A 27,625-nucleotide genomic window follows, 5' to 3' on the forward strand; every position below is an offset into this window, starting at 1 on the left:
CTGCTCCTGGTTAAATTGGTAGGGCGGCTTCTGCCAGAAACTCAAGCAGGCCACACGCTGAGGGACTTTGGTTGGTGGCAAGGGGACACTTGTTGGCCTAACAGACAGCGCATGAAGCCAAAATCGTGATTACTCGATTACTAACCGGTATCTGGTCAGGGTTCATTCAGGTACAGATCAGGCAAAGAGAGGGCTAGGCGTTAGTTTGAGTTCTTACCCAACAGGTCTCCACAGGTTCCTTTATATGATCTGATCACTGACCTGGGGTTGGAAACCTGGTTGGTAAACCTGATTCACTCACCAAGTAGTGCAAAGACCTGCTTGTCTGTTGATCTCACCAAGCAATCAAAAATAGCCACCCTATCTCCTGGGCCTTCATAGGTAATGTAAAGTGAAGGTGCTTGTCTTTGCTTTTGAGCTACAAACAAGCCATGTGACTAAAGGCTGAAGAAGAGATTCTAATCTTTATAGATGTTAATGTAGATGGGGCAAGTACCAAGGTGACCTATTACAGTAGCACCATTAAATGTATCAGTACAAGTCAGTTGCAGCAATGCTGGAAACTCACAGAAGCATCAGCCCTGAGTAATACAGAGCAAGGGGGAAAGGGAGATGTGGGTATAATTCTCTATTTACCTTTTTTGTTTTTTTCCTTCATGACAACGGTCATGGACATTGTGGGAGCAGAGGGGACGTCACTGTTGCTGGGAAGCCTGCTGACCTGCAGCGAGCGGAAAGTGCATTTCAAAGTGTTCTTGGCGGAGGTGGAGTCCTTCTTCTCCAAGTCTTTCTTCTTCTCTGCGAAAGGGGCGGCAATCCAGTAATCCAGTTGGAGCCCCATGAGTTCCCCTCCTGGGCTTTGGCTGCCGGACATAATACAGAGATGCACTCAGATGTCACACCTCACACAATAAGCACAAATAAGGCTGAGTGGGAACTTCCTCAGATGGATATTACAGATACCATCTTGGACAATCTCATAAATGGAATTTTGTTATTCCTCAATTATCAACTGGTTGTGAGTTCCAGTGGTTTAGTCTGTACGTAGCATCTAGACAAAGGCATATGGCACGATATTTATTAAAACTGAGTTACCTTGGCGAAGAGGAGAACCCAGACGTAACAGATGGAGAGGAGGGGGGAGTGGGAGATGCTTCTTTCACAGCGGGAGAAATGGAGGGCGGAGTGGATGAGAGTACAGTGGAACCTGACGGCGCAGCATCGTCTGAATCCCCTGTAAGCAATGTAAATAGGGTCAGACTGTAAAATATGGCTAATGGATGTCTAAGAGGGATAATTATCTATATAAGGTAAGATTTTCAGAATTCTTGGCTGTAGGGTGTTGATTTACAAAGGATAAGTAAGGATGGGGGTTAATTTATGAGTTTAATATCTTATATGTGCCCAAAAATGGAGGTTGAATTGCTTTTGTGGGCCTTTGGTGAAGGCAATATATATGATTATATACAAAATAAAGTTATCAGATAGATGCCTTCAGGGGCATGTAGAGGATAACTGGTCCCATAATGACTCTTGGAAGCCTTGGGAAATCTTCCATATTATCAGCCATGTAGTTTTCCCAGTGCTATGTCACTTAGTTTACACTGGACACAATTAATTGACCCCCCTGTATAATAAAGCCCTAACTCAACGGGCACTAGGGAGAGGCTTATAATGATCGTTAGAAGTAGCAGAACCTTACCTGAGGTTGCTGAGGACTGCTCAACAATACCAACTTTTACCACCTATTGAAAAACAAAGTGTTAGCTTTGGAAACACCAAATAGACGAGGAGACGAACAGTGAGAAACTAGATGGGTATCATGGATTAACAAACTGGTGCCCAGTCCCAACACCAAGGGAAATAATTCCATGCGATTAAAAAGGCACCTTTAAAGCTACCAGCTGGTAGATTCTATAGCTACATTAACCAAACACTAGTTGCTATTACTCTGTGCATGCTTTAGAGATAATGGTGTTTGGCAATATCTCCCGTGTGTCCTTCATTCATACATACCCCAACAAAAGGTATGAACTTCTGTGAGGAGTCTTCGTCAGGGCTAAAGGCAAACATCAGAAAAAGAGATGCTCAGAATGGCAAACAGCGACAGTATACAGCGATATTAGAGCAGATTCTGTGCCATTTGTGTCACCCAAAACTCCAGCATGCAGCAGTCAGCAAGCACATAATCCACTTACTTCCTTGCACTTCCTGCCACTGACTTGTTTAATAGTCATTAGAAGGACCATATTTTAGTTAAAGCATCTAACTCAGGAGAAGAACTATCACGTCCTTTACTGACCAACATATGCCATAGCTGTGCGGACGGCACAAACCAATATTCTTTCTAAGCCAATGGCTATAAAGCTTTCAAGGCTTTATTGTTCCCCATTAGTTTTAACGCACCTGCAATGTTTATAAAGCTCTAACGGCGGAAATATGTTCTAGTGTATATAAACAATAAGAACAAGTTAGGGAATCACTGTGAAGCAAAGGGCCTCTCGCTGTATGTATGGCCTTTCTTGCTGTATCATTGCCCCCATACATGTCCACTGGGAGGCAGAGGCCACATGGGATTGAGATATCTGAGCTCAGCTGTGTCTGTATCACTCATCACTCATAGAACTGGCAAACCTGCCAATCTGACTGCTGTTGTTATGTATTACCTCCTGTCGTCAACTGAGAGTGGACCTGGACCCCAAGATGATCACTTGATAAAGTGTTGGTGTATGTTCATGGGTTGTTATCACATTAACAGTGCGTTTGCACTTACTCTTAGCATTTCTCCTCGGCCATCAGACTTTACATGGTTGATGACCTTAAAAACAGCCTGAGGCACAACAGTCAAACTGGACAAATTCACAACTGCATTTAGTGCTCAGTTGGACTCTTGTCCCGTCTGGTTTCAAAATCATATTTCCAAGTGGAAATATCTGTGAAGCTGTGGAACTAAGGTTAGACCCTACACATCCCTGGAGAAAGGAACACCTACACATCCCTGGAGAAGGAACACCTACACATCCCTGGAGAAAGGAACACCTACACATCCCTGGAGAAAGGAACACATCCCTGGAGAAAGGAACACCTACACATCCCTGGAGAAAGGAACACCTACACATCCCTGGAGAAAGGAACACCTACACATCCCTGGAGAAAGGAACACCTACACATCCCTGGAGAAAGGAACACCTACACATCCATGGAGAAAGGAACACCTACACATCCCTGGAGAAAGGAACACATCCCTGGAGAAAGGAACACATCCCTGGAGAAGGAACACCTACACATCCCTGGAGAAAGGAACACCTACACATCCCTGGAGAAAGGAACACCTACACATCCCTGGAGAAAGGAACACCTACACATCCCTGGAGACAAGCTAATGCAAAATATGGGCATCACCTTGAGGTTCCAGCAAAGGTAACCCGAACCTTGGGGAGCACCTACATAGAAAGCAGAAACTAACATTTGCACCTAAAGATTTCTATGGTGTTCTGCCAACTAGAGGTGGCACCTAGTTTTATGGGGAAGAACTGCCAACTTCAGTTTCCACCTACAGAGAAAGTTGTACAGACAGGGACAGGAGATCCTCTGCACTCACCCATTATCAATATATATAGGACATTCTGTGCATGAAGCTACAAAGCAATGCTTGCATTAAGCAAAACAGGGATTGTTTGTCCATATATTGAAATATATTCAAGCTGCCCAACTGCGTCACATTCATCCCAGGTCTGGCCAGTCCTACACTCACTTTCATCTGATTTATTAAGAATTCCTACAAGCAAGTTGCAGGTAAAACTCAGTCCCTGTGTAAAATGCATATTGAAGCAGTAGGATTCTTAATGGATCAGATGAAAGTGAGTGACGTACTTTGCCAGATATTTGGTTGCTGGTAAATATGTAGCCATGAACCTTCCTCTCTTCCATGTAAATTCTGAATGAGACCCAGACAGGCAAGACCACTGCCACCTTACCCATACCCCACAGGATAAACATAGAAAAGAGAACATCGATCCAGACAGAAATGAAAATGGCATTTGGTCAGTATGCGGCCATTATCCATGGGCGAGGCATGCTGGGATTTTTTTTTCACCACGGCAAATGCAGGAGAAGAAAGCAGCGTGCGGCAATAGCATATTAGAATTTCCAGGTATGGATCAGCCAACAAGGTAGAACACAGCAGTAAGACTTTCCCCCGAGGTTTAGATTAGAAATGAACACAAAAGTTTTGTTGGGTTATTGAGATTATAGAAAAGAAAATTTAGTTGCATCCAGAAAAACAAAGCTGGTTCCTTAATCAGTCCCCCTCCCCGGAAACAGATTTGTAACAAAGCAAATTGCAGGATGCTAATAATCTACATGCCCCCCCCCCCAATTCATTGGGTTATTCCCACCCCCTCCTTATTACTTGCTATGTTCCAAATCAAAGATACTGCCAAAATGGCAAGTCTAGCAGTGTGTGCCCATTCTGTAAGGAACATAACAAAGATTTTCTATGAAGGGATATCAAAGTAGGAAAATGTATCTTATATCAATGAAGTTACTGCCTACTCGGTACAAGGAGGTCGCAGTGGTCCTGGGGTCATTTACCTTCATACTCGCAGCGTGCAAAGTCCAATTTCCCATTGCAATCACTATGTTACCCACAATTCAACGGTTTCTCCCAAAATACAAGCATCAAAATTGAAGGTGGCAGTAAGAACATACCACCTGGATCAGAAGTGGCAGTAGGAGTGTAACACCGGGATCAGGGGTGGCAGTAGGAGTGAACCACCTGGATCAGAAGTGGCAGTAGGAGTGAACCACCTGGATCAGAGGTGGCAGTAGGAGCGAACCACCTGGATCAGAGGTGGCAGTAGGAGCGAACCACCTGGATTAGAGGTGGCAGTAGCAAAGTTGATTTAGAACGGAAGGCGGGGAGTGAGTACAACCACAGAGAAGTGCCAAGAGCAATTACTGACACAAGTAATGAATGGGATTTTTTACGAAACTGACTGCAGGGAAACGTGCAGGCCTGCAACTGCAGCACGGTATGTAAATGACCCCAGATATATAATATCAGACTGGTAGTGGACAGATATCAGCATAAAGTATATGGGATGTAAAGATAGTGATTAGTAGATTAGCATCCGTAATTTGCATTTGTTTGTCAACCACGCAAATAAAAACAAAGAAGTCAGCCAATAGAGTTGGTAATAAGAGAGAAGGGTTACCCAGAGAGAACATGATACCTTAAGGTAAAATCAAAATGAAAGCTCTTTTTCCTTTACAGGAAGCAACCACAAAAAAAGAAAACAAAAAGTAGGAACACTGTTATTTCATAGTATTGCCGGAAAGCTCCCCAAATGAGTTAGAATTGCTACAAACCCTTCCAACACATGTGCTTAGGGAAAGGGAGAAAGACATGGGCACAGGGAGACATCACAGGGAAGCACAATGTGCAGATTGAATCCATAGTTCAGTTTATAGATCAGGTCAAACAGTGGGAAAGAGAAAAGCCTACACGGAGGAGTCCATAAAGGTTATGTACCTGGATCAGTACTGGGGAGACAATAGGTTTCTAGTGAAGAGGCCAACAGTCCCAAGTGGACTTACCTTGTAACCATACCCTCAGTTATACTTTACTTTTTTATTAAACATCAATACAGGATTCCTGTTGCTGACTATGGAGAATGCCTTTTTGAGGAAAAAGATATGGCAACTGCCTGACATGTTTACACACAAAGCTGCAGAGGTGCTCGTGAGTACTTAGTAAGAGGGCCTGGCTCATTACTATTGGTTGCCAGTATCTGTCACAGGGTGGGTTTGAGTCAGTTTCCAGCCTCAGCTGTTATTAACCATGTCAGCACTGGTGTAAGAGAAAAGACCGTGCAGCGGCCGACAAGGTCCCCACTGGCACCCCATCCGAAGCTCAGGTTGCACAGTGGTTTTTAAAAGTAATTTTAAGTAATTAGAGAAAGAGGCCTAACTATATTTTCGGAGGGGGCTCAGGAGGTTAGACTTACAGCCCTTTGAAGAGGGGAGCATTCAGTAGTTGGAAGCACGTTAGTGTAGGAACCAAAGTACAAGAGTTAAAGGATTACGCCGAGCACTATACATAACCGAGTTACCAGTCAGGGACTTCTCTACATGAAATAGATTTGCCTGGAGCCCCCTTACCTTTTCTGCTTGTAAGTGAGCATGGCCTCTGCAATGGGCAGCTGGTGGGCACAGTTGGCTCCGGAGATATACTGCGTGACGCGGGACGCCACATCTGGAGGGTCTTGCACTGCAGGGGAGAAAGAAATACAGAAATGTAACCAAGCACATAAACACATCTGCATTTACATATAAAATCCAAGAATTCAATGTTTTTAGAACGCATTAGTAGCATCTTTTGTCGGTTGCTTGCTGCCATCTTGTGGATATTAAATAAACTGCAGGCTCCTTAGTGACCATGCACAGTTTAAGCACTAGACCAGGGGTAGGGAACCTATGGCTCGGGAGCCAGATGTGGCTCTTTTGATGGCTGCATCTGGCTCGCTGCTAAATCTTTAATAAAAAAAATAATGGGGGGCGTGCCTGGGCTCGGCAGATAGAAGACGTGTTCTAAGCCTTAGAATACGTCTTCTATCCACCGAGCGCATGCCACGCCCTCCTCCGCATCCGGCATCCTTGGCACTCACCCTACCTTGCCCCTGCGCTCGGCGGAGAGAAGATGTGTTCTAAGCCTTAGAATACATCTTCTATCCGCCAAGAGCGCAGGCCACACCCTCCTACGCATCGCATCCGGCATCTTTGGGACCAACCCTACCTTGCCCCTGCGCTCGGTGGATAGAAGACGTGTTCTATGCCTTAAAACACGTCTTCTATCTGCCGAGTGCAGGCCACGCCCTCCTCTGCATCGCATCCGGCATCCTTGGGACCCACCCTACCTTGCCCCGCAGCATCCACGGCCAAACATATTGTATGGCTCTCACGGAATTACATTTTAAAATATGTGGTGTTTATGGCTCTCTCAGCCAAAAAGGTTCCCGACCCCTGCACTAGACAATTTAGCATCTACTGTGCTACAACAAAAGGAGTCTTGCCCAGCACAATAGATTCAAGGTTTACAAGCAGCAGCACAGAAAGGTTAGAGCAACCCGGCAATGACAGGGCAAAAGTAATTACATCATTTCTAACTCGTTACCCACACTATTGGTTACATACTCACCCGTTGTTTGTGCATCCAGTTTAGAGAAGAGATCCCTCCATGCTGGATCCTGAAAGAGGTTGTTGTACTTGTAATCTACTGATCCCAGATACTTGGCAACCGGGTGAGATCCTGCAAAAGGCAGGAAGATCAGCAAAACAGGGGAAACGGCAAGGTGGGTAAAGCTATTGTGTAATTATTTGTGTTAAGGTCTAACAATAAAGCTAATAGCATGCATGGCAATTTGACCTCCACGGTGCTCTGAGAGGATCACTGCAATTAGTTCCCTTATCATCCATCACTGTATCCCAGGAAACAAATGGTTTAAAAAAGGCACAAAGGGGTCATTGTCATTGGATGTTGGTGACTTTATTATCCTTAAAAACATAAAAGGCCAAGGAATGCCCGACCACTGAACTGAATTAGCCACTCACACAAGTGATCTTCTCTACACACACACAAGTCATTCTGTGCGGTCACTTATACGGACATGCGCACCCATCTCTCCATTATATAAGTATATTCATATGTACTGTAGCTCCAATGCCTGTTATCCATTTCTCCTACCTAGTGGGATGATGAGGAACCTCAGGTAGCCCAGCCAGTCTGGAGTCTTGTGTGACAGCTGCTCTACAAACATTCTCAGCACGGCACTGAGGTAATTCTGAGCTCCTGCCACCGCCACTTTCACAGGGTTTGGGGGCTGAGAATTGCAGTTGCAACTGAAAAAAATAAGTCAAAGGAATGACATGAAGAAAGAGAGAGGTCTCTAGGCACAGCCCAGGCTACGTCCAGTAAAAAGCATCTGAGCACTAACCGACTTTAATGGGCCCTATTCTCATTCTACACATTTGCTTATGTTAGTTGAATAAAGGGCACCTTAGCAAACTGGTGGGGGCCTGTTTGGGCCTGTAAAATGCCAGGGCCTATTTTGAATCCCAGCCTGCACCTGAGAGCTAGGAGTTTGTTTCTCAGTGTACCAATCCTGTAAGGCAGCAGGGCAACATGGCAGCAGTCACTTACTATCGCTGTATCCTGGACACTATTGTATTGAAGGCTGCCTGGATGTCAGCGGGGGAACACGTGCCTACTAAGGGAAGGTCGTGCTTTTGCAAGATGTCGGAAAGAAGCTGGAAGAGAAGAGAAGAGCTGTGAATCCCTAGATGTCATACATTACAATAAGCACATGTTTAGCTACTCATAGAATGGGGCATCTGCTGAAGGGAAGACAGCATAAGTCTCTACGTACCTGGCCCTGCCAATCAGACGTGTTGATGAGAATAATATTTTCAGGTAGATGGTCATCTGAAATCAGGATGTGGTTTAACTGATCGTAGACTGTTTTCCTGGGTATCTAAACAGTTTGGAAAAAAGTTATACGGGGTCAGTGGAAAAGACAGGTTATGTTTTCGACTGATGTGGCCTTCCAGGGACAGCTGAGCAAATGATTTAAGGTTCCCTAATTCCCTTTGACAAACATGCCTTTGCCCCTATGTACATTCCTACAGAACAGTCATCCTTTCAGTAATGGAGTAATCAGATTTAAACAAACAAACAAAAAACAAGAAAAAATTCTAATTACTAAGGCCACGCAGGAGTTGCATTGGAGGAGGTGCGTGGGTTGTAGGTAGTGGTGGGCCCAGTTTTTATACATTTATTTTCTCCCTGGTGATGTCACTGCACAGATCCTGCCCCCCTCTGATGATGCCCCTGGGCATTTCCCACCAATAAGAATGACATCTCTGTCTATAAAGACCTATATGATGTCATTGAAAGGGGGGACAGTTCAGGTGTGGGTGCAGGGGGTGAAGTTATAGGAACCCACATATTTCTGGTACCATATGAATATCAATTTACTTTGACATTTTGTTCTTGTGCCCAAAGCATATATATTTCTGATTTCTTTGTATTTGTTATATTTGGCAAAATGCTGATAAAATAGTTATTAGTGTTGAATTCAGAAAGAGGTCTGCTGGGATATGGGAGCTGATTTATGGTGCAGTGCTTTAGAAACCCTCTTCTGTACTCCTGTGGGTTTTTTTAATCTCTTAAAGTGAGGAAGTTCCATAAAGTCATAAATATTTGCTTTTGGCGTGTTGTGTTTTGTTGAATATACAACTTGCATACAAGGGACTTTCAAACCTATCAGTACCATGCTAAGAAAACCACTTTTCAGGCAAGCAGCACATAGGTGGGCAAAAATAGAGGTGACTTAACAACATTCCTCTTTATAATTCTGTTCTGGTACCAAGGTACAATGGCTGACTTGTTGCAACCCCAATACAAGTAACTCTGCACCCAGACACTTGAAACCTGCTACTGAATTTCAAATCCCCATGAATTTTATTGCTATGTCCAACTCCATCTGCTGCTGCCAGAGCACGTAGGGGAAAAGGCAAGTGGTGTCCATTTCAGCTTCACTAGAAACAACTGGGGGCAACCATGGCTTGTCTAGCAAAAACAGGCTCTCTTCTAATTAAGTGTTTTTTCTCCTGTTTGTGCCATTTCACCTCTTTCTTAACCCATCACTTTTTCACTCATCAATAAATATGTACTCAAATATGTACTCATCAATAAATATGTACTCAGCCCCATCAATCTGTATAGGGTTTAGGATATCATAGCATTTTGTACTATAGTTTTTTTTTTTTTGTCTAATGCAGTGGCCACCAGACTTCTGTAGTTCAAGCCTCCCTTTGAGATGCAACGGCTTGGCCAGGGCCCCTTTGGCTATAACAAGGTTACATATACAGGAAACCATAGGTTTACCAGTCATAGCTCCAAAATCATCTAGGGCGGCCTTAATTGTCACCCAAAATCCTACACTTAATGATCAAGCTGGGCTTTCAGGTATATCTTGGGAGAGAAAATAGACAATGCCCTTAAATCTCACCCTAAGCACATTCATGCGGAGCCCCTTCATGCTTACCAGGGGCCTAGTTAATACAATATTCTCTTGCTTGGAAAGAAAAGGCTCATAACGTGCAATCTCCTTGCTAGCGATCACCTGTAGATGGTTCCTTGTGTCGGGGGAGCGCTCATTATCAAGACTGTTGGCCCGTTCGTTCTGAGGCCTTGCCGGCTGCCTTTCCTTCAGAGATGTACTTCGGCCCCGGCGTCCTGCCTGTTTCCCTTCTAACCTGCAGCACAGTACAGAAGACTTTGAGAAATTTGGATACATTTCCTCGGCAAAGGGCTATAAGGAGTCAATTTGTATAGTTCATTCGCTGGCTGGGTCATTATCTGATCCCTTCCTCCCAAAGTCACATCACAGTGCCTGGCTTCCATATAATACATCACTTACAGGAACGCCTTCAGTGTTCTACAAGCTAAACATCCTTTCTGCTAGGTGACTGACAATACAATTCCCTTCCATTCACTCGAGCATATATGTCAAACACAAGGCCCGGGGGCCAAATCCGCGCCCCCTGGCTGTTTTATGTGGCCCTTGGTGAGTGTGTCTGACCATCCAGCCTGATCAATTTCCATTTCCTCACATAGTAACTAAGACTAAGGGGTATATTTATCATGCTGTGTAAAAAGTGGAGTGAAGCATTACCAGTAATGTTGCCCAAGGCATCCAATCAGTAATCAGATTTCAACAGTAGCAAAGCATCTATTGGCTGCTATGAGCAACATCACCGGTAAAGTCTTACTCCGCTGTTTACACATTGTGATAAATATACCCCTTAGTATCTTACCAAGTATATTAATAAAAAATTTGGCCGGCGACTTAGCCTGTGTTTTAGATTTCGGCCCCCTTATGTGATTGAGTTTGACACCCCTGCACTAGAGGGACACATGGAATGGAACAGCTGGTGCTCACCTGGTTGAAGGGATTATTAAGGATTCCGTTTTGGTAATCTTGCCACTAGGTGGTAACCTCTCAATGAAGACATCCAGTGTGGACAGCTCTGCATCCTGGGCTTCTTGCTGAGCAGCCTCCTGTTGAAGCAATGAAAAGGAGCTGAAATACTCACTCTGTGGCTAGGGGGAGTGCCAAATAGGACACTCTGTCAAGGATTTTATGCTTTTACTTATTATTATAGTTATTCTTTACAGAGCAGAAAGAATTGAGATGGCAGGGCCACAAATGTCTTATGCAATGATCTTCAACCCATGTCTCTGTCCCTGAACAACTTCTCCAAGTTTTCAGTTGTCGTTGGAATGCAGGGAGTTCAACACTGTTAGAAGAAGATCACTGGTCTAGATGATTGTAACTTGTAGCCACACAGAGGGCCCAGAGGGTAAATTCATTTAAAGGCTACTGCTATAAGCCTCCCTTTGCAACTATATTAACTTTCTTGGAAAGGTAAGATTTGCTTGTTAGCTCTGTAAGGCTTACAGAGGCTCAGCCTATAGGCTTCCTATATCTGCGAGTAACGCTAAACCTACGCTTTGTATTATTAACAAGCATTCGCTTAAAGCAAAGCGTACCAGCGACACTGTATCTGAGACACAATCAGACTGAGGCTTGGGTCCCGATGTCCGTCTCTCAGGGACTTCCACCTGTGGTAACAAGGCAAAAGAACAAAGTCAGGGTGTCACTCTCCAACAATACACGTGTTACACAAGTCTCATTAGGCAAGCCCACAGTGTCTTCCATAACAATTCAGGGCTGGTAGGCACTGGGAAACATCCCAGCAGAGTGCTGCTAATTCCGCCTGACCCCAAGCCATGCCAGAACAATTCGTTATTTTAGAAAGTACAAATGCCAGTTTTTGGTTAAAAAGCCAAATGATAGAATAAGCTCTGGGGTTCATTATCTCACCTTCATCACTAATTTATGTCTGACTGACTAATTTATGGCCGACATCACATTCCAGGTTCCTATGTAAGACAATGCAAAGTGGTTTCTAACAGGGATTTAATAAATCATATGGTGAGTGCTTATGGCAGCGGCGTCACACACACAAGCAGTGAAAGCATAAAGACTGAGAGTGTGGAACAGCTGAAGCGCATGTGTTTTATTAGGAGAAACAAAAGGTGGCAACAATTTTTTCATTTGGGTTTCCACTAGAGCCAATGCTGAAGGCTTACTAAAGGGTAACATAACCCTGTGGTGCACAGGCTCAACAGGAGGTTACCCATGTACCAAAAGGTCCCTTAATCTCAGATTTTGCCACTCGCATGCTTTTAATGCCAACAAGATGCGATTTAGCCAGGAGCTACACCAGCCTGAAGAAAATCTAGACCAATCAACATAGTTCCATATCCCTCTGCTTTTGGCTGGCTCTCTCTCTGGTGAAAATGGCTCAGTGCATGTTTAATATGTTTTGATGCCTATAACAATACAGGTATGGGACCCGCAATCCAAAATGCTCAGGATCTGGGGTTTTCCAGATAAGGGGTCTTTCCGTAACTCAGATCTCCTCTCTTAGGTCTGCTAATAAAATTATTTAAAACAGTATTTAAACCCAATAGGATTGTTTTGGCTCCAATAATGATTAATTATATCTTAGTTGGGATCAAGAACAAGGTAATGTTTTATAATTACAGAGAAAAAGGAAACCATTTTTAAAAATGTGAATTATTTTATTAAAATGGAGTCTACGGGAGACGGCTTTTCCGTAATTCGGAACTTTTTGGATAATGGGTTTCCGGATAAGGGGGTCCAATACATGTAATAACAGACGAAAGGCCAAGCAAAAGTAATTTTGCTTCTAGCATATACCAGCAAAGTTGTGCTGCAACTGAATACCAAAAGTTTTTATCCCAGGCTCTGTCCTATTTTAAGTGTTCAGTTATATAAAGGATGATAATAACAATAGAATTTTTTTCTTGCCATCAAGCAGTAGTCTTGTCTCACTTTGTGGCTGTTACTTTTCCCGCCTTTATAACAAAGCAGAAGTCACAATAGTCATGGCAGGATCTGCCATCAATGCTTTTAATTTTTAATGTCATTTTATAATCACTGGAGCTTTTTGTTCCAAATGCCTTTATTATGTTTCACGTGGTTTAATACAGGGGAATATCTCGAACAGGGCTAGAAAACTTGCATGTGTGTGCGGTGTCACCTGTAAAGCATTTTTTGAACCAACAGCTGCCATGGGCAGAGGGGTGAGGTGACAGGGCTGGTGACAGGCCCAGACCATGCCTCCCAAATGTCCTGATTTCCGCGGGACAGTCCCAATTTTAACAGCTCAGGCCCCAGTCCGGATTCTATTTGAAAAGTCCCTCATTTCCCTTTGTATCTTTTTTGGCATTCAGTGCAGGAGATCAAAGTTTCTCAAACTTAATTAGATAAGGAGGCTTTGGGCAGAGAGGCCAGAATACTCAGCACCGGCACTTAGATACAATTGTAACTAATAAGCTAAATAAGCCTCTTGGGGGAACGGAGACTCGCAGCTTAAAGGGCAATTTCACCTTTTTAGCAAAACTGTAATAACCACATAAAACAAGACCCCAAAAACTCTAGAAATGTGTTTTAACTTACATAACCTGCCAAATTTTGTAAAAGGGAGTGGTATTTAGGGGGTGTGGTCACAAAAATGGGCATGGTATTTTTGTCCCTCGTTGCATTTTTCAAATGTTGGGAGGTATTCCAGACTGGAAATGAAAATGGGCCCCTGCATTCCAAGTACACAGAGGCCCAAACAGCCCCCACCAGCCCAATAAATAGTGAGTGTCTATTGCATCTTACAGCAGCCCCTCTGGCATTTGCCGGAACCCACAGATTGCCAGTCTGGGCCTGGGATCTCTTACCGGACTGGGTAATTCCCTCTGGCTTCTTGCACTGTGTAAGCTGCCGATCTCTGTCTGAGAGCTGGAGTGGGACAGGCCCTCGAAGTAAGGTCTGTAAGTGATAACGGGACAAAAACATAAAACTGTGACAACACAAATATGCGTAGGGATATAGCTATAAAACAACAGACAATCCTCCACAATATACCCCAAACCACAACACCAATACACTGGTTTGAGTATTTTCTGATGGAGAGTGTGTTTACACAGTTTAAAAGGTGCCTTTGCCTTTCCTATTTATTGGCTCTTTGGCACATTATGAATAGGTTCTATCTAAGTACAAGTTGGAAGCAGCGGCTCAATGCTAAGTAGGCTGCGTTTGTATATGGGAAGGAGTAAAGGTTTATGCAATGCAGAGGCGCCCAAGCAAACACATTGTGATATTATTCAGGCTTTCCGCTTCTAAGGAGACATTTTTCAGAATACAATAACTGTTGTCAGCATTTTAAGTTTTCTTTAATGTTTCTTATGCTTAAAATGAAGGTTACTAAACAGTGGGATTGCCAGATACAAGGCTTTATTTCACACTGCACGGAACACAAGAGTTTGGGCTGGGGCTGTATATATGCAGTAGTGATTATGGCGCTTCTCACTTTAGCTTTGGCTTGGGCGTGCTAAGGACACTGTCATCATCTTCCATCTCTGGGCCACTGTCACTGGGGTTCTCAATATCAAGTGTATCATACAATAAGTCCATGTCCTCTTCAACCTCCGGCACATGCTCGCCTGGGTCCTGCTCAGAGTCGAGCACCTAGGGAATAAGTCAATAAATCCATATGAATTTCACTTGCAGGTAATTAATTGCAGTGAGACGAGATATCCCTACCAACCCTCTACAGTACTTAGACATATTCACATTCTATGGCACTGAAGCCAATGTGCACAGAAAGCCATTGTTTGCTGCTCTGTTTTGCTATCTCCCATTAACCCAGTGGATGGATGGATAGACAGACAGATCTGTTAAAAACAGAATATCAGCAGTCATTTACCAGGAACTTGTCCAACTCAATGGCCATTAATAAGTTAGGTTGGCACCATTTGGTGCAGTTTTAGCAATGCGCTACACATTGATCTGCACTTTTGACCTACAGGGGCTCTTATAAGTAAAGGAGTTGTTCTCTTGAGCAGTCACTGGTCAAGTCATACAACATTCTTTATCTTTTACAGAGGAACATTTGTACAATAAATTGGTATTTCTCACTGTGCAGCTGCACACATGGTGTAAGTGAGTGGGTATAAGGGCAAAAGTGTGTATAAGTGCTGCTGGGCTGCCCGCTCAGGTGCCATAGGAGTCACTGTATAGCAGAACGGCCATTCAGTCATGATACTGCATCTGTACAACCCAAATATCTTATAAAAACTTCTTCATGTTTGTCATTTTATTGGAGCTCTCTCTTCATTGTTGAGAGCAAATGAGCTAATGGATCTAAGCAAAGTTAGGGCAAGTTTTACAGTGACTAAACAGGTTTAGGATTTTATTTTAGGAACAACAGAAAGACAACAGGGGATAAGGTAAAAATGGCCTAATAATGCACATAGGAAACACAGCTTTCTGCAGTTTCTTGCACTGTACAGGGATGTTGTTCTGCATGCCACAGCCAGTAACCCAATGTCACTAATGCCTCCCAGAGCATGGTAACTGGCCTGCTCAGTCCAGCTGGAATAGCCCCCTTTCCTGCTCTCCCAAGGCACAGTGCATCCTAAATCCTGCTCCCCCAAGACAGCGCACTGCACATGCACTAAGTCCTGGGCTGGAAGGAGGAGGAGGAGGAGGGATAGAGCTGAATGGTAAGTAATGCAGACACTGGGGGGCGGGGCTTTGCCATTTGTAGGCATATTTAATTAAATGTTCAAACGCACTCACACACACATACAGTCAATACTTAGATATTGTGTACAAGCAGGAATCATAGCTGCTATAAAGTTATAAAAGTAATATTCACTTAATCATTCAAATTCAAAGTCAACTTCTGCAGCAGCCAAAGGTTACAAGTGGCCCATTGCAATTCTATACTATCAGAACGTCATTATGATGGATTTATGAGATGTGCAGTGCCTGGGGCAGCAAAGAGCCATGCAGAGTGGGGTGTCTCCACTTACCTCGTCGGAAACTTTAAACCTCCGTAACAACGCCACCACCTTCTGCTTGAAGTTCTGTTGCTGTAAACGAGCAGAAAACATGACATGAAAGCTCTGGTCGGGCAGGCCAGCAAGGGTTGGCGGGATAAGACACAAAGGGGAAGACGTTGCGGTTACATTGGCAGAACATATCGCAGAAACATAAAAAAGGCAACGAAAAACCAACAGGGATTTATTATCCAGCTTTCATGGAGACGGCTATAAATAAGAGTTAGTCAGCACTGCAGCACTGTTGGAACTAGTTCTGTCTGGGATGTAGGAACCTGCTACGCCTTCTTCTGGAAAATCCTGTCGGGTTGGTGTTTAGATTCCATGATCTGGGGTGACTTGAAATGAGAGGCATAGAAACTACTGAATTCACCCCAAGAATGTACCGGTATTTCTCTTTTGAAATTGTTATATGGCTGCAAGGGTCCAAGCACATAGAGGTCTGAATAAGAGACTTTGCATTGAAGAGAAAAGGCTTCCTGAATAGAACTGAAGCCTAACAGAGCAACAGTTTATTTTGGTTGCTGAGGGGGTCAGTGACCCTGGCAACAGGATATTGTTTAAACAGCCATAAAAAAAATGTTAAAAAAAACAAAGACCACTTAAAATGTTGCAACAAATAGGCCAGTCACCAACATTCTAAAATAAATAAATGGCTCCTAAAGGGGAACTTCCCTTCACCTGCCCTCCTGTGAGAGGAGGTGGCAGAAATCTTCAGGAGAGTTAAATGCAGTGATTGTTGGACCTTACTGTGCAAGACCTAGCTTTGATAAGGGCCGCCCATTTGGCACACAACATGATTATACAGGAAACTACTGGTGTATCAGCCATACAGTCACAGTTCCAAGAATATCTAGGGCAGCAAATTAAGCTGCTCATACATGGATCAATATATTTTCTGTGTGTGTGCTGGCTGGACTATCCTGAGTGATACGGATGTTTCATGGATATTGATTTGTTGGTGGATCCAGCAGTTTTGAAAATGTTATTTGCTGAGGCATCATATTGGCCAGTGTATGGTATATCCGTCCTAACTGGTCAGGTTGTCAGCCCAAACAGATGGAACAACTGAAAGGTGTCCATGCCATTAATGGCCCCTCATATAATATCCATCAATTCAGCCTGTGGGGAAATCAGTTTGATCCCATAGACCAGGGATCCCCAACCTTTTTTTACTCATGAGCCACATTCAGATGTAAAAAGTGTCGGTGAGCCACACAAGCATAAAAAAAGTTCCTTGAGGATACAAAATAAGGGTCGCGATTGGCTATTTAGTAGCCCCATGTGGACTGCTAGCCTGCAGGAGGCTCTGCTTGGAGTAAAACTGTGTCTCTGTGCTTCCAAAATTTGCCTCCAAGGCAGAGATTTAAAAATGGGCACCTACTTTGAGGCCACTGGGAGCAACATCAAAGGGGGAGGTGAGTAACATGTTACTCCGGAACTGGGGATCACTGCCACAGAGGATTGTCCCCTGTATGGTGGCCTTGAGTTTTTAGGCCAAAATTCAAGCCAACTAATCTTCTGGTCTTTCTGGTGTATCTAAAGAGAAATGGCCATTCTCTCCAATATCACCTTAACTGGCCTTCAGCCTGAGCCCCTCATCTCTCCCCGCCAATTCTCAAAGCCACACAGTTTGGGAACCACCATGAACGGATTGGATGCAAATGTTACCAGCTAATACAGTAATCACATTCCCTGAAGATTCCCACCCCCACCATGTGTGCAACTGTCCTGTAAGGCAATGATTAAAGAGCCCAGTTCATTCCCATGACATCTGAAGGCCAATGCGCTGCTGATGTCTAGGAGGAAAGTTATTAGAGTAACAGGTTGTGGCAAAGCTCCAGATTAGCACATTCAACCATTAAAGAAGCAACATGGGTTTAAAGTTGTCAATTTTCTTCAGTAGTTGAAATGAGATGCAGTTATAGGACCTATTATCTGGAATTTTTGATCTCAATATGTTAACTGGACTAAGCATTAATGAAACATTAAATAAACCCAATGAAAGTTGTTTTGCCTTCAATAAGGATTAATGATATCTTAATTGGGATCGAGTATTATTACAGAGGAAAAGGCAATCACCATAATTATTTCCATAATGAAATCTATGGGAAATGGCCTTCCCGTTATATATGGTGCTTTCTGGATAATAGGTTTCCAGATAATGGATGCCACCCTGTACTTAAAATTATTTTGGAGTAAAATCATATTTAGATTCATATTAGAAACTGGATATACAGTGAGTTGGATGAAGCTCTTTTTAGGCGCACAAGGCTAAATTCCAGCTATGCTGCAAAATAAACGTATTACAGGCACGTAAATATATTGCCTTTAACCTGTGGGCTAGGTGCATAGCAAAGTCATTATCAGAAATATAAACCTGCAGAAAAATTTGTATTTATTTCAACCACAGAAGAAAAAAAAATATAGTTAATAACGCACCCCATATTGTAAAATATAAGGGTATTATAAGGCACCAAAGGTCAAGTGAGGTGACTTCTAATATCCTTATATTATACAAAATGGGGTGCATTACTTATTATAATACACAAGTTGTAGTATGTCATAAGAATTACATCGCTAAGCACAGATTATAACTAATGACATTACTAAGCACTGTTTATAAGGATACAATTTACAGGATATTCATGGCTCTTGTGTATTACATATATATATATATATATTATATATATTTATAACTTGCCTTTGCTTCTTTAATTTCCCAGGTAGTTATAAAAGGTTATTGTTACCACATTAATATCATTATTTTGAATGGATATGTGCCATAAAAAGCAGTCAATGTAGTAAGTCAAAAGTAGTGTTCTGAAAAATGTAAATAAATACCTTTGTCCCACCCTCATTTCCTGAACAGCCCCGCCCCCCCTGCCCCTCGTTAGTAAAACTAACTTCCACCGACCCTGGTTATTGACGTCGTTCTTACTATCGTTCTTCGCTGCTTCTTTGGTTTCCCAACATCGAATTCATCGTCATCTAAATCCTGCCAAAGGAGAGGTGGGGCTTGAAGTATTTATCAAAGATAAAGGGGCTCATATTCATTTATTCACATTCATTTAAAAATGCACACGCTCAGCTGATCATATATGATACAGACCTACAGACATACGATGGAAAATTATATAATTGCACCCACATCTAAATGTTTGGAGATCCTTCTCCAGCTGCCAGAGTGTGTTGGGCTATGATCCCCAGTAGATCCTTAATGTACCTATAAAACCTTCCCTCTGAAAGGGCTTACCATGCAAGTGATATATATTTTCTTTTTTTTAATATGTAAGTGAATTAATCTACACAGCTGGACTCACCCATTGACACCGCTGGACTCCCCCATCTACACCGCTGGACTCCCCCATCTACACCGCTGGACTCCCCCATCTACACCGCTGGACTCCCCCATCTACACCGCTGGACTCCCCCATCTACACCGCTGGACTCCCCCATCTACACCGCTGGACTCCCCCATCTACACCGTACTTACCTGTCCTTGCACAGCATCATCACTGGCTTCTTGCTCCGAGGAGAAACTTTCATACTCTTCCTCAGAATAGTTATCTGAAAGGAAAAGAACACACATTCACAGCACTTAGGCCCTGGAAATAACATCTGGAATATCAAGTAAGTAAGAAATCTAATAAGGGGAGCAAAGCCTCTCTGGGCTTCTTACTTGCAACTCTGTAAAACATATGGATTCTCCTAAGAAGCATATTAGGACTTCATGAGCCTTACTACTCTCTATGGATCACAAATGTGTATCCTGCCCAGCAAATAAAGATGGGGACATTTTTTTGTTAAACAAGCATGGCATATATAATATATAACAATGTTATATTGTAGGGGTGGAGTTCTAGGCCAAAGAGCTGGATCTCTACTATGGGGGTGCAACTAGTAGACAGGGCAGTCACCTTCATCATGGACAGTTCATAGACATGAACATTTAAGGGAAATCCCTCCCTAAAAGGCACCAGATTTGTATGCTCAGGCATTGCTCCTGCTATCTGTGTATCATAATGTTATTATTCCATGACCCAGGGCATGTGTTTTATTGGATAATCAGCCTAATAAATAGAGAAATAGATAAACGTTGTACAGCAGTGTGCCCCACCTGTGGACTTGATTTTTTGGCTGGTGTGCATGGTGCTGTCTTCGTGGTCAATCGGTTGACTGGAGAGTGAAAATATCCATATCTCTGCTACTTTGGCCGATGCCTCCTTCATGTTACTAAACAGGCTCAAGACTTGGCTTCCTTCCGTCGGATGCTGCATGACCTGCCATAAAAACAGAATGCCTCTGTTACTGTTTTCAATAAAGGTTTTTATGGGCATGGCTTAAAATTAACACCTAAATCAGACACCCTTAAAGGGGAACTAATCATGAAAATAAAAATTTAATGCAAGCTTAATCTCAATGAAATCCCAATGAAATAAGGAATTTATATAATTCTACGTATTACAAATTAAAAGAGAAGGAAAGGCTAAATCGCTATAAATATGAGGCACCCCCAGTGATTGTAATCACTTACCTGAAACTGCACCGGCAGTTCATTTTACAACAGTTCCCCTTTAAAGGGAAACTCCTCCCTAACACAACTTACTGTAAGCTTTTTGAAAAGCTAACGGAATTTCTATCAACTATTCCATATTTATTAGTGATGAGCGAATCTGTCCCCTGTCACTTTGGCGAAAAATTCTCGAAACTATGGGAAAATTTGTGAAACGGTGAAAAATAAGCAAAACGCAGGCGCCACATATCTTTTTTTAATGTGGCCACACGGTTTTAGATATGGTTTGGAACAGTTCCCTACAGTAGTCGGCTGTCTGTATCCTTCAAATCCCACAATCCCCTGCACATGTGATGTCAATAAGGAAAGGAACAATCACAGTGCAATGCATTGTGGGTAATGTAGTCCCTGCATGCTGACTGTAAGCTGTGGAGAGGTTGTTAGAATTTTCATGTTTTAGTCCCTCCTCCCCTGTCAGGATTTAATTTGATGCAGAAAGAGAAGAACTATTTTGCAGCTGGATTTCAGCATATAAAAATTGTATTTTTTTCAAACTTTTTGAAGGAACAGATTATAGTGATAGGTATATTAGGGGGTTTCAGTGTTGTATAGGGCTCTTTAATGAATTTTGGTTTGGAAGCCAGGGTTCCCCTTTAGTAGGGAAGAACAATATCTCACAACATCAACACTGCCCCAATGTGACAGGTATGGCAACAGAAGCACCACACTAAGGTGATGACGGTGGGTCCTGGGTGGGTGCCATATATTTTACAGACACATTTGTTACATGAGTGGATGTTCCACTGTAATAACCTGGCTCTTATTCCGCTATATATAAAATTATAATTAGAAAGTGCCACACACAAACACAATGAGCTGTTCAGTAGAGTTTGCAGTCGAGAAAGAAGACATATAAATGATAGTTACTGGAATGATGGACTAGGGTAGGTTAATCCAGCGCATCCCAACAGTTACATACTATAGAACCTACTACTAATACATATTAATTAGAAGGTCCACAACCAGTGTAACATTTCTCATTCGTCTGGAGCCTCTGACAAAACTTGACAATAAAATGTGGTTAACTGAGCTTCAAGCAGGAGCAATAAAACAGGCCCACTTATTGCTGATGTGTATTTGCACTAAGGCACCAAGCCAGCTTTTTAAAACCTGCTGCCCTAAAGCACCCTCATGTGCCATCTGGCTGCCCCCAGACTGTAGGGAGCTGTTGTATCCCCCAATAAGCATAGCCTGGCCTGTGGGCAAACCTTGTGTCTCAGTGTATCCTGGTATAACTGGAAATAAAATCGCGTCTACGTACCTCAGCCATGTTAATGCTGCCGACAGCTAGAGTCTTGTAACCTAGAATCGTTCGGTTTTTGTATCTTTTCCGCCTCTGAAGCATAATCTGTAGTTTATTTCCTTCCCTTTTCAGAAAGTGAGGGTACTGCAGAGAAAGGAACATTTGGGGTTTCATTTTTGTACAGGAAAGCTTATTCTCTACTACAGATACCATATGTGTGTCTATACATGTCAAGGCCGCCCAGCCTGAATGATCCTAACAGTAGCAAGTGTAGGTGCTAACTTGAACATCCAATGCATTGTATTGGCCCATAACATATTGAAACTTGCCCACTCGATGAACCAACTCATTCCCATGGTACATTCGTACCAGTTGGTATCGTCTGGCCACCATCAACACGCCACACAAATTGTATGAAAGAATATTGGTACATATATGGGCTGCCCCAGTAGTGCATGGTGCAATGTTTTACCCCATATCTTATCCAATGACTTAGATAAGGAAACATTTGCTTTATTTTAAAGGCACAAATAGGGGCATTGGCAGCAAAAAGGTGACAGTAAAAGTGTATCACCTGCACTCCTTCAGCTGCCTGGGCAGCCCTGCTTTATATAATATATGAACCGCACAACAAGTCCTGTGGCCAAACAACATAACTGCAGAGTAGGGAAGTACATTTATACAAGTGAGGAAAACAACCCTGCCTGGGTAAGCACTTTGGGTCAGCGGCCAACTTCCCCCTCAGCACATACATAATACCCTGGGGGTACCATTATGAGTGCAGGACACTCTGCTAACGATTACATTGCTTGAGTGAATGCAAATCAGCCACAGCATACCTGCAATGAAAATGTAAGTGCCAGGTCTGTCTCCACTTGTCCACCAGGGGGCAGAACAATCTCATGAGAACGCAGGATGCGTTTGGATCCCTTGGAGATGAAAGAGAATGAGAGAAGCATAGCCTTGCATAAAAACTGGCCCTGATACAGTTAATATCGACATACATTTAATGTAAATAATAGGTCGAGTCACAGAGCTCATTGCTACTCGGCATACATATGCAAATAGGTTTAACTAAAAACCAATGCGCCCTGGGGGGGACATTTCTGCATCTCACACAGCTGTCAGTAAGCACAAACATGGCTGGCAGGGGCGCAGGAAATGCCAGTGTACCTTTTGGTGATGTTGATGGAGGGTTACAGGGAATCTAAATGATACAGGGATTCCAGCCCCAACACTGTAAATCCCTAGTAAGCTTACTGTAATGGTGCAAGGAGCAATTTCACAAATATCACCACTACTTAGAAGCCAAATATGCTAGGTCAGTGCTGTCCAACTTCTGTTGTACTGAGGGCCGGAATTTTTCCGACCTACGTGGTGGAGGGCCGATAATGGAAGCCAGTTTTGACCACTCCCCTTTTTGAAACCGCACCCACTTGAAACCACACCCATGTTATCACATGACCATACCCATATTAATGGTTGTAGTACAGCAAAAACCTGCCAAACTCTGCCTGCCCTACCCTGCCTGTGTGCCATACTCTGCCTGCCCTACCCTGCCTTTGTGTGTGCCATACTCTGCCTTCCCTACCCTGCCTGTGTGTGCCATACTCTGCCTTCCCTACCCTGCCATACTTTCACAGTGTGTGCCATTCTTGGCTGGTTTGTGCCAAACTTGGCCTGTGTGTGCCATACTCTGCCTGCCCTACTCTGCCTGTGTGTGCCATACTCTGCCTTCCATACCCTGCCTGTGTGTGCCATACTCTGCTTGCCCTATGCTGCCTGTGTGTATGGCACACACAGGCAGCCTACAGTGACACAATGCTGGCACTGTTCCTACAGTCTGCACAATAACTATATATTAAAAAACGTTTTAATTGCAGTACCACCTCAGTATATGTTCTTTTTGTAGTATGCAGGGATTATTTGTGGGTTTCTACTGCTCCTGAGGTGTGAACAGGGGAACAATGGGGGTGATTACAGCCTGAGCCTGAGGTGTGACACTGCAGGGGGTGAACAAGCAGAGATTAAAAGGTGTGAACAGTACAGGGGATTACATATTTAAACAATACAGCCTGATTACAGCCTGAATCTGAGGTGAGAACCATGCAGGGGGGGCAGTTAATCACAGTACTGATACCATTTAAAGCTTACACAAGAGTAAGCCATCAAAGCAGCCAGACAGGTGGGGGGCCACACAGAGAGGGGTCCCATGGGCCGCCAGTTGGACAGCACTGTGCTAGGTATTAGAGCTACATATCACCCTGCAACACCCCCTACATCTATCAATTATCCCCAGTAACTGTGAGAAAATTCTCGCCACATGATTACACAGGGTATAAATAATTGGAATATTTACCTGCATCTTCACTGCAATGACCACTGAAATATGCTCCTTGTCCAGCTCCCTGACCACCAGAAGCTTCTTCAGAGTTAGACTGCAGAGCCTGTGGAAAGAGGAGAGGGGTAAGAGCAGGCCACGTTCATGGGTATAATTCAGAACCCCCTCAGAGGTCAGAAGTGCCTCAACAATCTGCCCTGGAGGCAAATGCCCTGTGCAGTCAGAGTTCCCATACTACTGGGTCCAGACATAAGATGTAATTTCTTTCACAATGGCTACAAATCTGAAAAGCAAAGTCACATTCTACTTCCTGTTTCTCCAAACAAATAAATGAATCAAATAAACTCTGTATAAACAAGCTCCCCCCTTCCTAGAGCTACAACCTTTACTAGGCTCTGAGATAAGGAGCAATTCGTCATACAAGGGGTTCTTGGTGACCTGGTTTCATATGCACAGGAAGTTGCTAGAATGTTTCTTTACCGACTCTCTGTACCTTATATTGTATTGTACACCCCATAGACCTTTTCTCATACACCCCAATGTACCCTGGCAAATAAAGTAGATTAAAAACAAGATCAAATCCACATTATGAAATCCAATACATATGTTTTTCCTGAACAGAAAACATGGCAGAGCTGGAGCAGCATTAATGTAGGCTAAGGAGCTATGTGTATGTGCCGTCACATCCCCAGCAGTTGTGTTCCACTTCAGCAATGAAAAGATTCCATTAAGTGGTAAATAGCATGGTGCGTGCGTGGTGAGTGACAGCTGGGTGTGCAAATTATAGTTTGTGTAAATGACATCACGCTGAGCCACCCACTCACATCACTTGATAACCTGGAGCCTGCAATTATCCCATTAGGGTCACAAAAAGCTCCTTGGATAAAGGTAGAGAAGTGCAGGTACCAGGGATGGGACTCGTTATCTGGAACACATTGCATGTTGGATCTTACAGCTGCCACACAACACTATTCCCCCCACCCAGTGGCTTTATACACAGACTCCCTGTATACCAACCTGCATTCACCCACAAGCACTATTCCCCCCACCCAGTGGCTTTATACACAGACTCCCTGTATACCAACCTGCATTCACCCACAAGCACTATTCCCCCCACCCAGTGGCTTTATTCATAGACTCCCTGTATACCAACCTGCATTCACCCACAAGCACTATTCCCCCCACCCAGTGGCTTTATACACAGACTCCCTGTATACCAACCTGCATTCACCCACAAGCACTATTCCCCCGACCCAGTGGCTTTATTCAGACTCCCTGTATACCAACCTGCATTTACCCACAAGCACTATTCCCCCCAACTAGTGGCTTTATTCATAGACTCCCTGTATACCAACCTGCATTCACCCACAAGCACTATTCCCCCCACCCAGTGGCTTTATTCACAGACTCCATGTATACCAACCTGCATTCATCCACAAGCACTATTCCCCCCACCCAGTGGCTTTATTCACAGACTCCCTGTATACCAACCTGCATTCACCCACAAGCACTATTCCCCCCACCTAGTGGCTTTATTCATAGACTCCCTGTATACCAACCTGCATTCATCCACAAGCACTATTCCCCCCACCCAGTGGCTTTATTCATAGACTCCCTGTATACCAACCTGCATTCACCCACAAGCACTATTCCCCCCACCTAGTGGCTTTATTCATAGACTCCCTGTATACCAACCTGCATTCATCCACAAGCACTATTCCCCCCACCCAGTGGCTTTATTCACAGACTCCCTGTATACCAACCTGCATTCACCCACAAGCACTATTCCCCCACCTAGTGGCTTTATTCATAGACTCCCTGTATACCAACCTGCATTCACCCACAAGCACTATTCCCCCCCCCCACCCAGTGGCTTTATTCACAGACTCCATGTATACCAACCTGCATTCATCCACAAGCACTATTCCCCCCACCCAGTGGCTTTATTCACAGACTCTCTGTATACCAACCTGCATTCATCCACAAGCACTATTCCCCCCACCCAGTGGCTTTATTCACAGACTCCCTGTATACCAACCTACATTCATCCACAAGCACTATTCCCCCCACCCAGTGGCTTTATTCATAGACTCCCTGTATACCAACCTGCATTCATCCACAAGCACTATTCCCCCCACCCAGTGGCTTTATTCACAGACTCCCTGTATACCAACCTGCATTCACCCACAAGCACTATTCCCCCCACCTAGTGGCTTTATTCATAGACTCCCTGTATACCAACCTGCATTCACCCACAAGCACTATTCCCCCCCCCCCACCCAGTGGCTTTATTCACAGACTCCATGTATACCAACCTGCATTCATCCACAAGCACTATTCCCCCCACCCAGTGGCTTTATTCACAGACTCTCTGTATACCAACCTGCATTCATCCACAAGCACTATTCCCCCCACCCAGTGGCTTTATTCATAGACTCCCTGTATACCAACCTGCATTCACCCACAAGCACTATTCCCCCCACCCAGTGGCTTTATTCATAGACTCCCTGTATACCAAGCACAATAACAATATAATTGATCTAAGGAGGAAAGGGAGAAAGTAAAATATTTAACCAAGTGTTAACTAAACATGGAGTAGGTATAAAAATACAGCAGTAATTTTCTGCCAACAAGAGTGATGCAATATTCTAAGTATAAATACGCTTATTTTAGCCTCGCTGACTGGATGATTACAGGCGACAGTTAGAGGCATTACAGCAGTCAGCTACAACTGCAACCACAAAACTCTGAGAAGCTGCTCCTCCTCTATGTAAGTCCCAGTGTTTCACAATAGCCCCCAATGGCACTAAGGGGGGCAGACTTGGCATCAGGGCAACAAGGATAACATGGCAGGTAAATCTCTGGAAAGTGATAGGCCAAACAGGTATACAGATAACTGCATTCAAGTAGCTTGTAAGCTCAGAGGGCAGGGGCGGCAGATAATATATCATAAACTGCTGGGAGCAATGGCACACAGGGCACTCTGTATGACAGGACCTGCAGCTTAGACAGAAGGCAACACTGTGCAACACTTTCATTTAGTGACAGCGGGCTGTGATGCATACACAGTTGGGCACAAGTCTTTGCAATCCATTTAGGGGTGGCCTATTTTCTATAATGAACTTATTGCACTTGCCTAAAGTTTCAGCATCTCTATAAGATTAATGATCCAAGCATTCAAAATTGACATGGGGGGGGGGGGGGGGGAGTGTCACCATATTAGGAGTCAGTGGCATTGCACATGCTCAGTGTGCTCTGAGCAGCTAATGAGAAGCTAAGCTTAGGGGTTGTTGCAAATTATCAGGCAGAAAATAAGTTTCAATATCATAGAAGTTGATGCTACAGGGCTGAATATTACAATCCTGATGCTAGCTGCACTGATTTCTGAGCTGCCATGTAGTAATTATCTGTATTATT

General features: G+C 43.7%; 1 protein-coding gene across 4 annotated transcripts in view; it reads right to left on the reverse strand.

The window, feature by feature from the left end:
• pacs2 (phosphofurin acidic cluster sorting protein 2) overlaps window positions 1–27,625 on the reverse strand; it is a 75,282-nt gene that overhangs the window by 4,632 nt on the left and 43,025 nt on the right. Inside the window, exons 2-23 of one of the 4 annotated variants that reach the window (XM_012969051.3) lie at window positions 24,227–24,314; window positions 22,707–22,796; window positions 21,886–22,011; window positions 20,169–20,331; window positions 19,545–19,618; window positions 18,966–19,046; window positions 16,022–16,081; window positions 14,515–14,672; window positions 13,883–13,973; window positions 11,615–11,686; window positions 11,004–11,122; window positions 10,107–10,317; window positions 8,427–8,531; window positions 8,201–8,307; window positions 7,745–7,899; window positions 7,199–7,309; window positions 6,163–6,271; window positions 5,235–5,267; window positions 2,017–2,059; window positions 1,703–1,745; window positions 1,096–1,234; window positions 637–863 (exon numbers count right to left, since the gene is read on the reverse strand). In XM_012969051.3, coding sequence (XP_012824505.2) covers window positions 637–863; window positions 1,096–1,234; window positions 1,703–1,745; window positions 2,017–2,059; window positions 5,235–5,267; window positions 6,163–6,271; window positions 7,199–7,309; window positions 7,745–7,899; window positions 8,201–8,307; window positions 8,427–8,531; window positions 10,107–10,317; window positions 11,004–11,122; window positions 11,615–11,686; window positions 13,883–13,973; window positions 14,515–14,672; window positions 16,022–16,081; window positions 18,966–19,046; window positions 19,545–19,618; window positions 20,169–20,331; window positions 21,886–22,011; window positions 22,707–22,796; window positions 24,227–24,314 — 2,405 coding nt within the window. The remainder of the gene's footprint in view (window positions 1–636; window positions 864–1,095; window positions 1,235–1,702; window positions 1,746–2,016; window positions 2,060–5,234; window positions 5,268–6,162; window positions 6,272–7,198; window positions 7,310–7,744; window positions 7,900–8,200; window positions 8,308–8,426; window positions 8,532–10,106; window positions 10,318–11,003; window positions 11,123–11,614; window positions 11,687–13,882; window positions 13,974–14,514; window positions 14,673–16,021; window positions 16,082–18,965; window positions 19,047–19,544; window positions 19,619–20,168; window positions 20,332–21,885; window positions 22,012–22,706; window positions 22,797–24,226; window positions 24,315–27,625) is intronic. The other 3 variants (XM_031890706.1, XM_004917311.4, XM_002939547.5) reach the window with 3 other exon arrangements.

This window comes from Xenopus tropicalis, chromosome 8, assembly GCF_000004195.4.
Source record: "Xenopus tropicalis strain Nigerian chromosome 8, UCB_Xtro_10.0, whole genome shotgun sequence".
Classification (NCBI taxonomy): Eukaryota; Metazoa; Chordata; class Amphibia; order Anura; family Pipidae; genus Xenopus; species Xenopus tropicalis.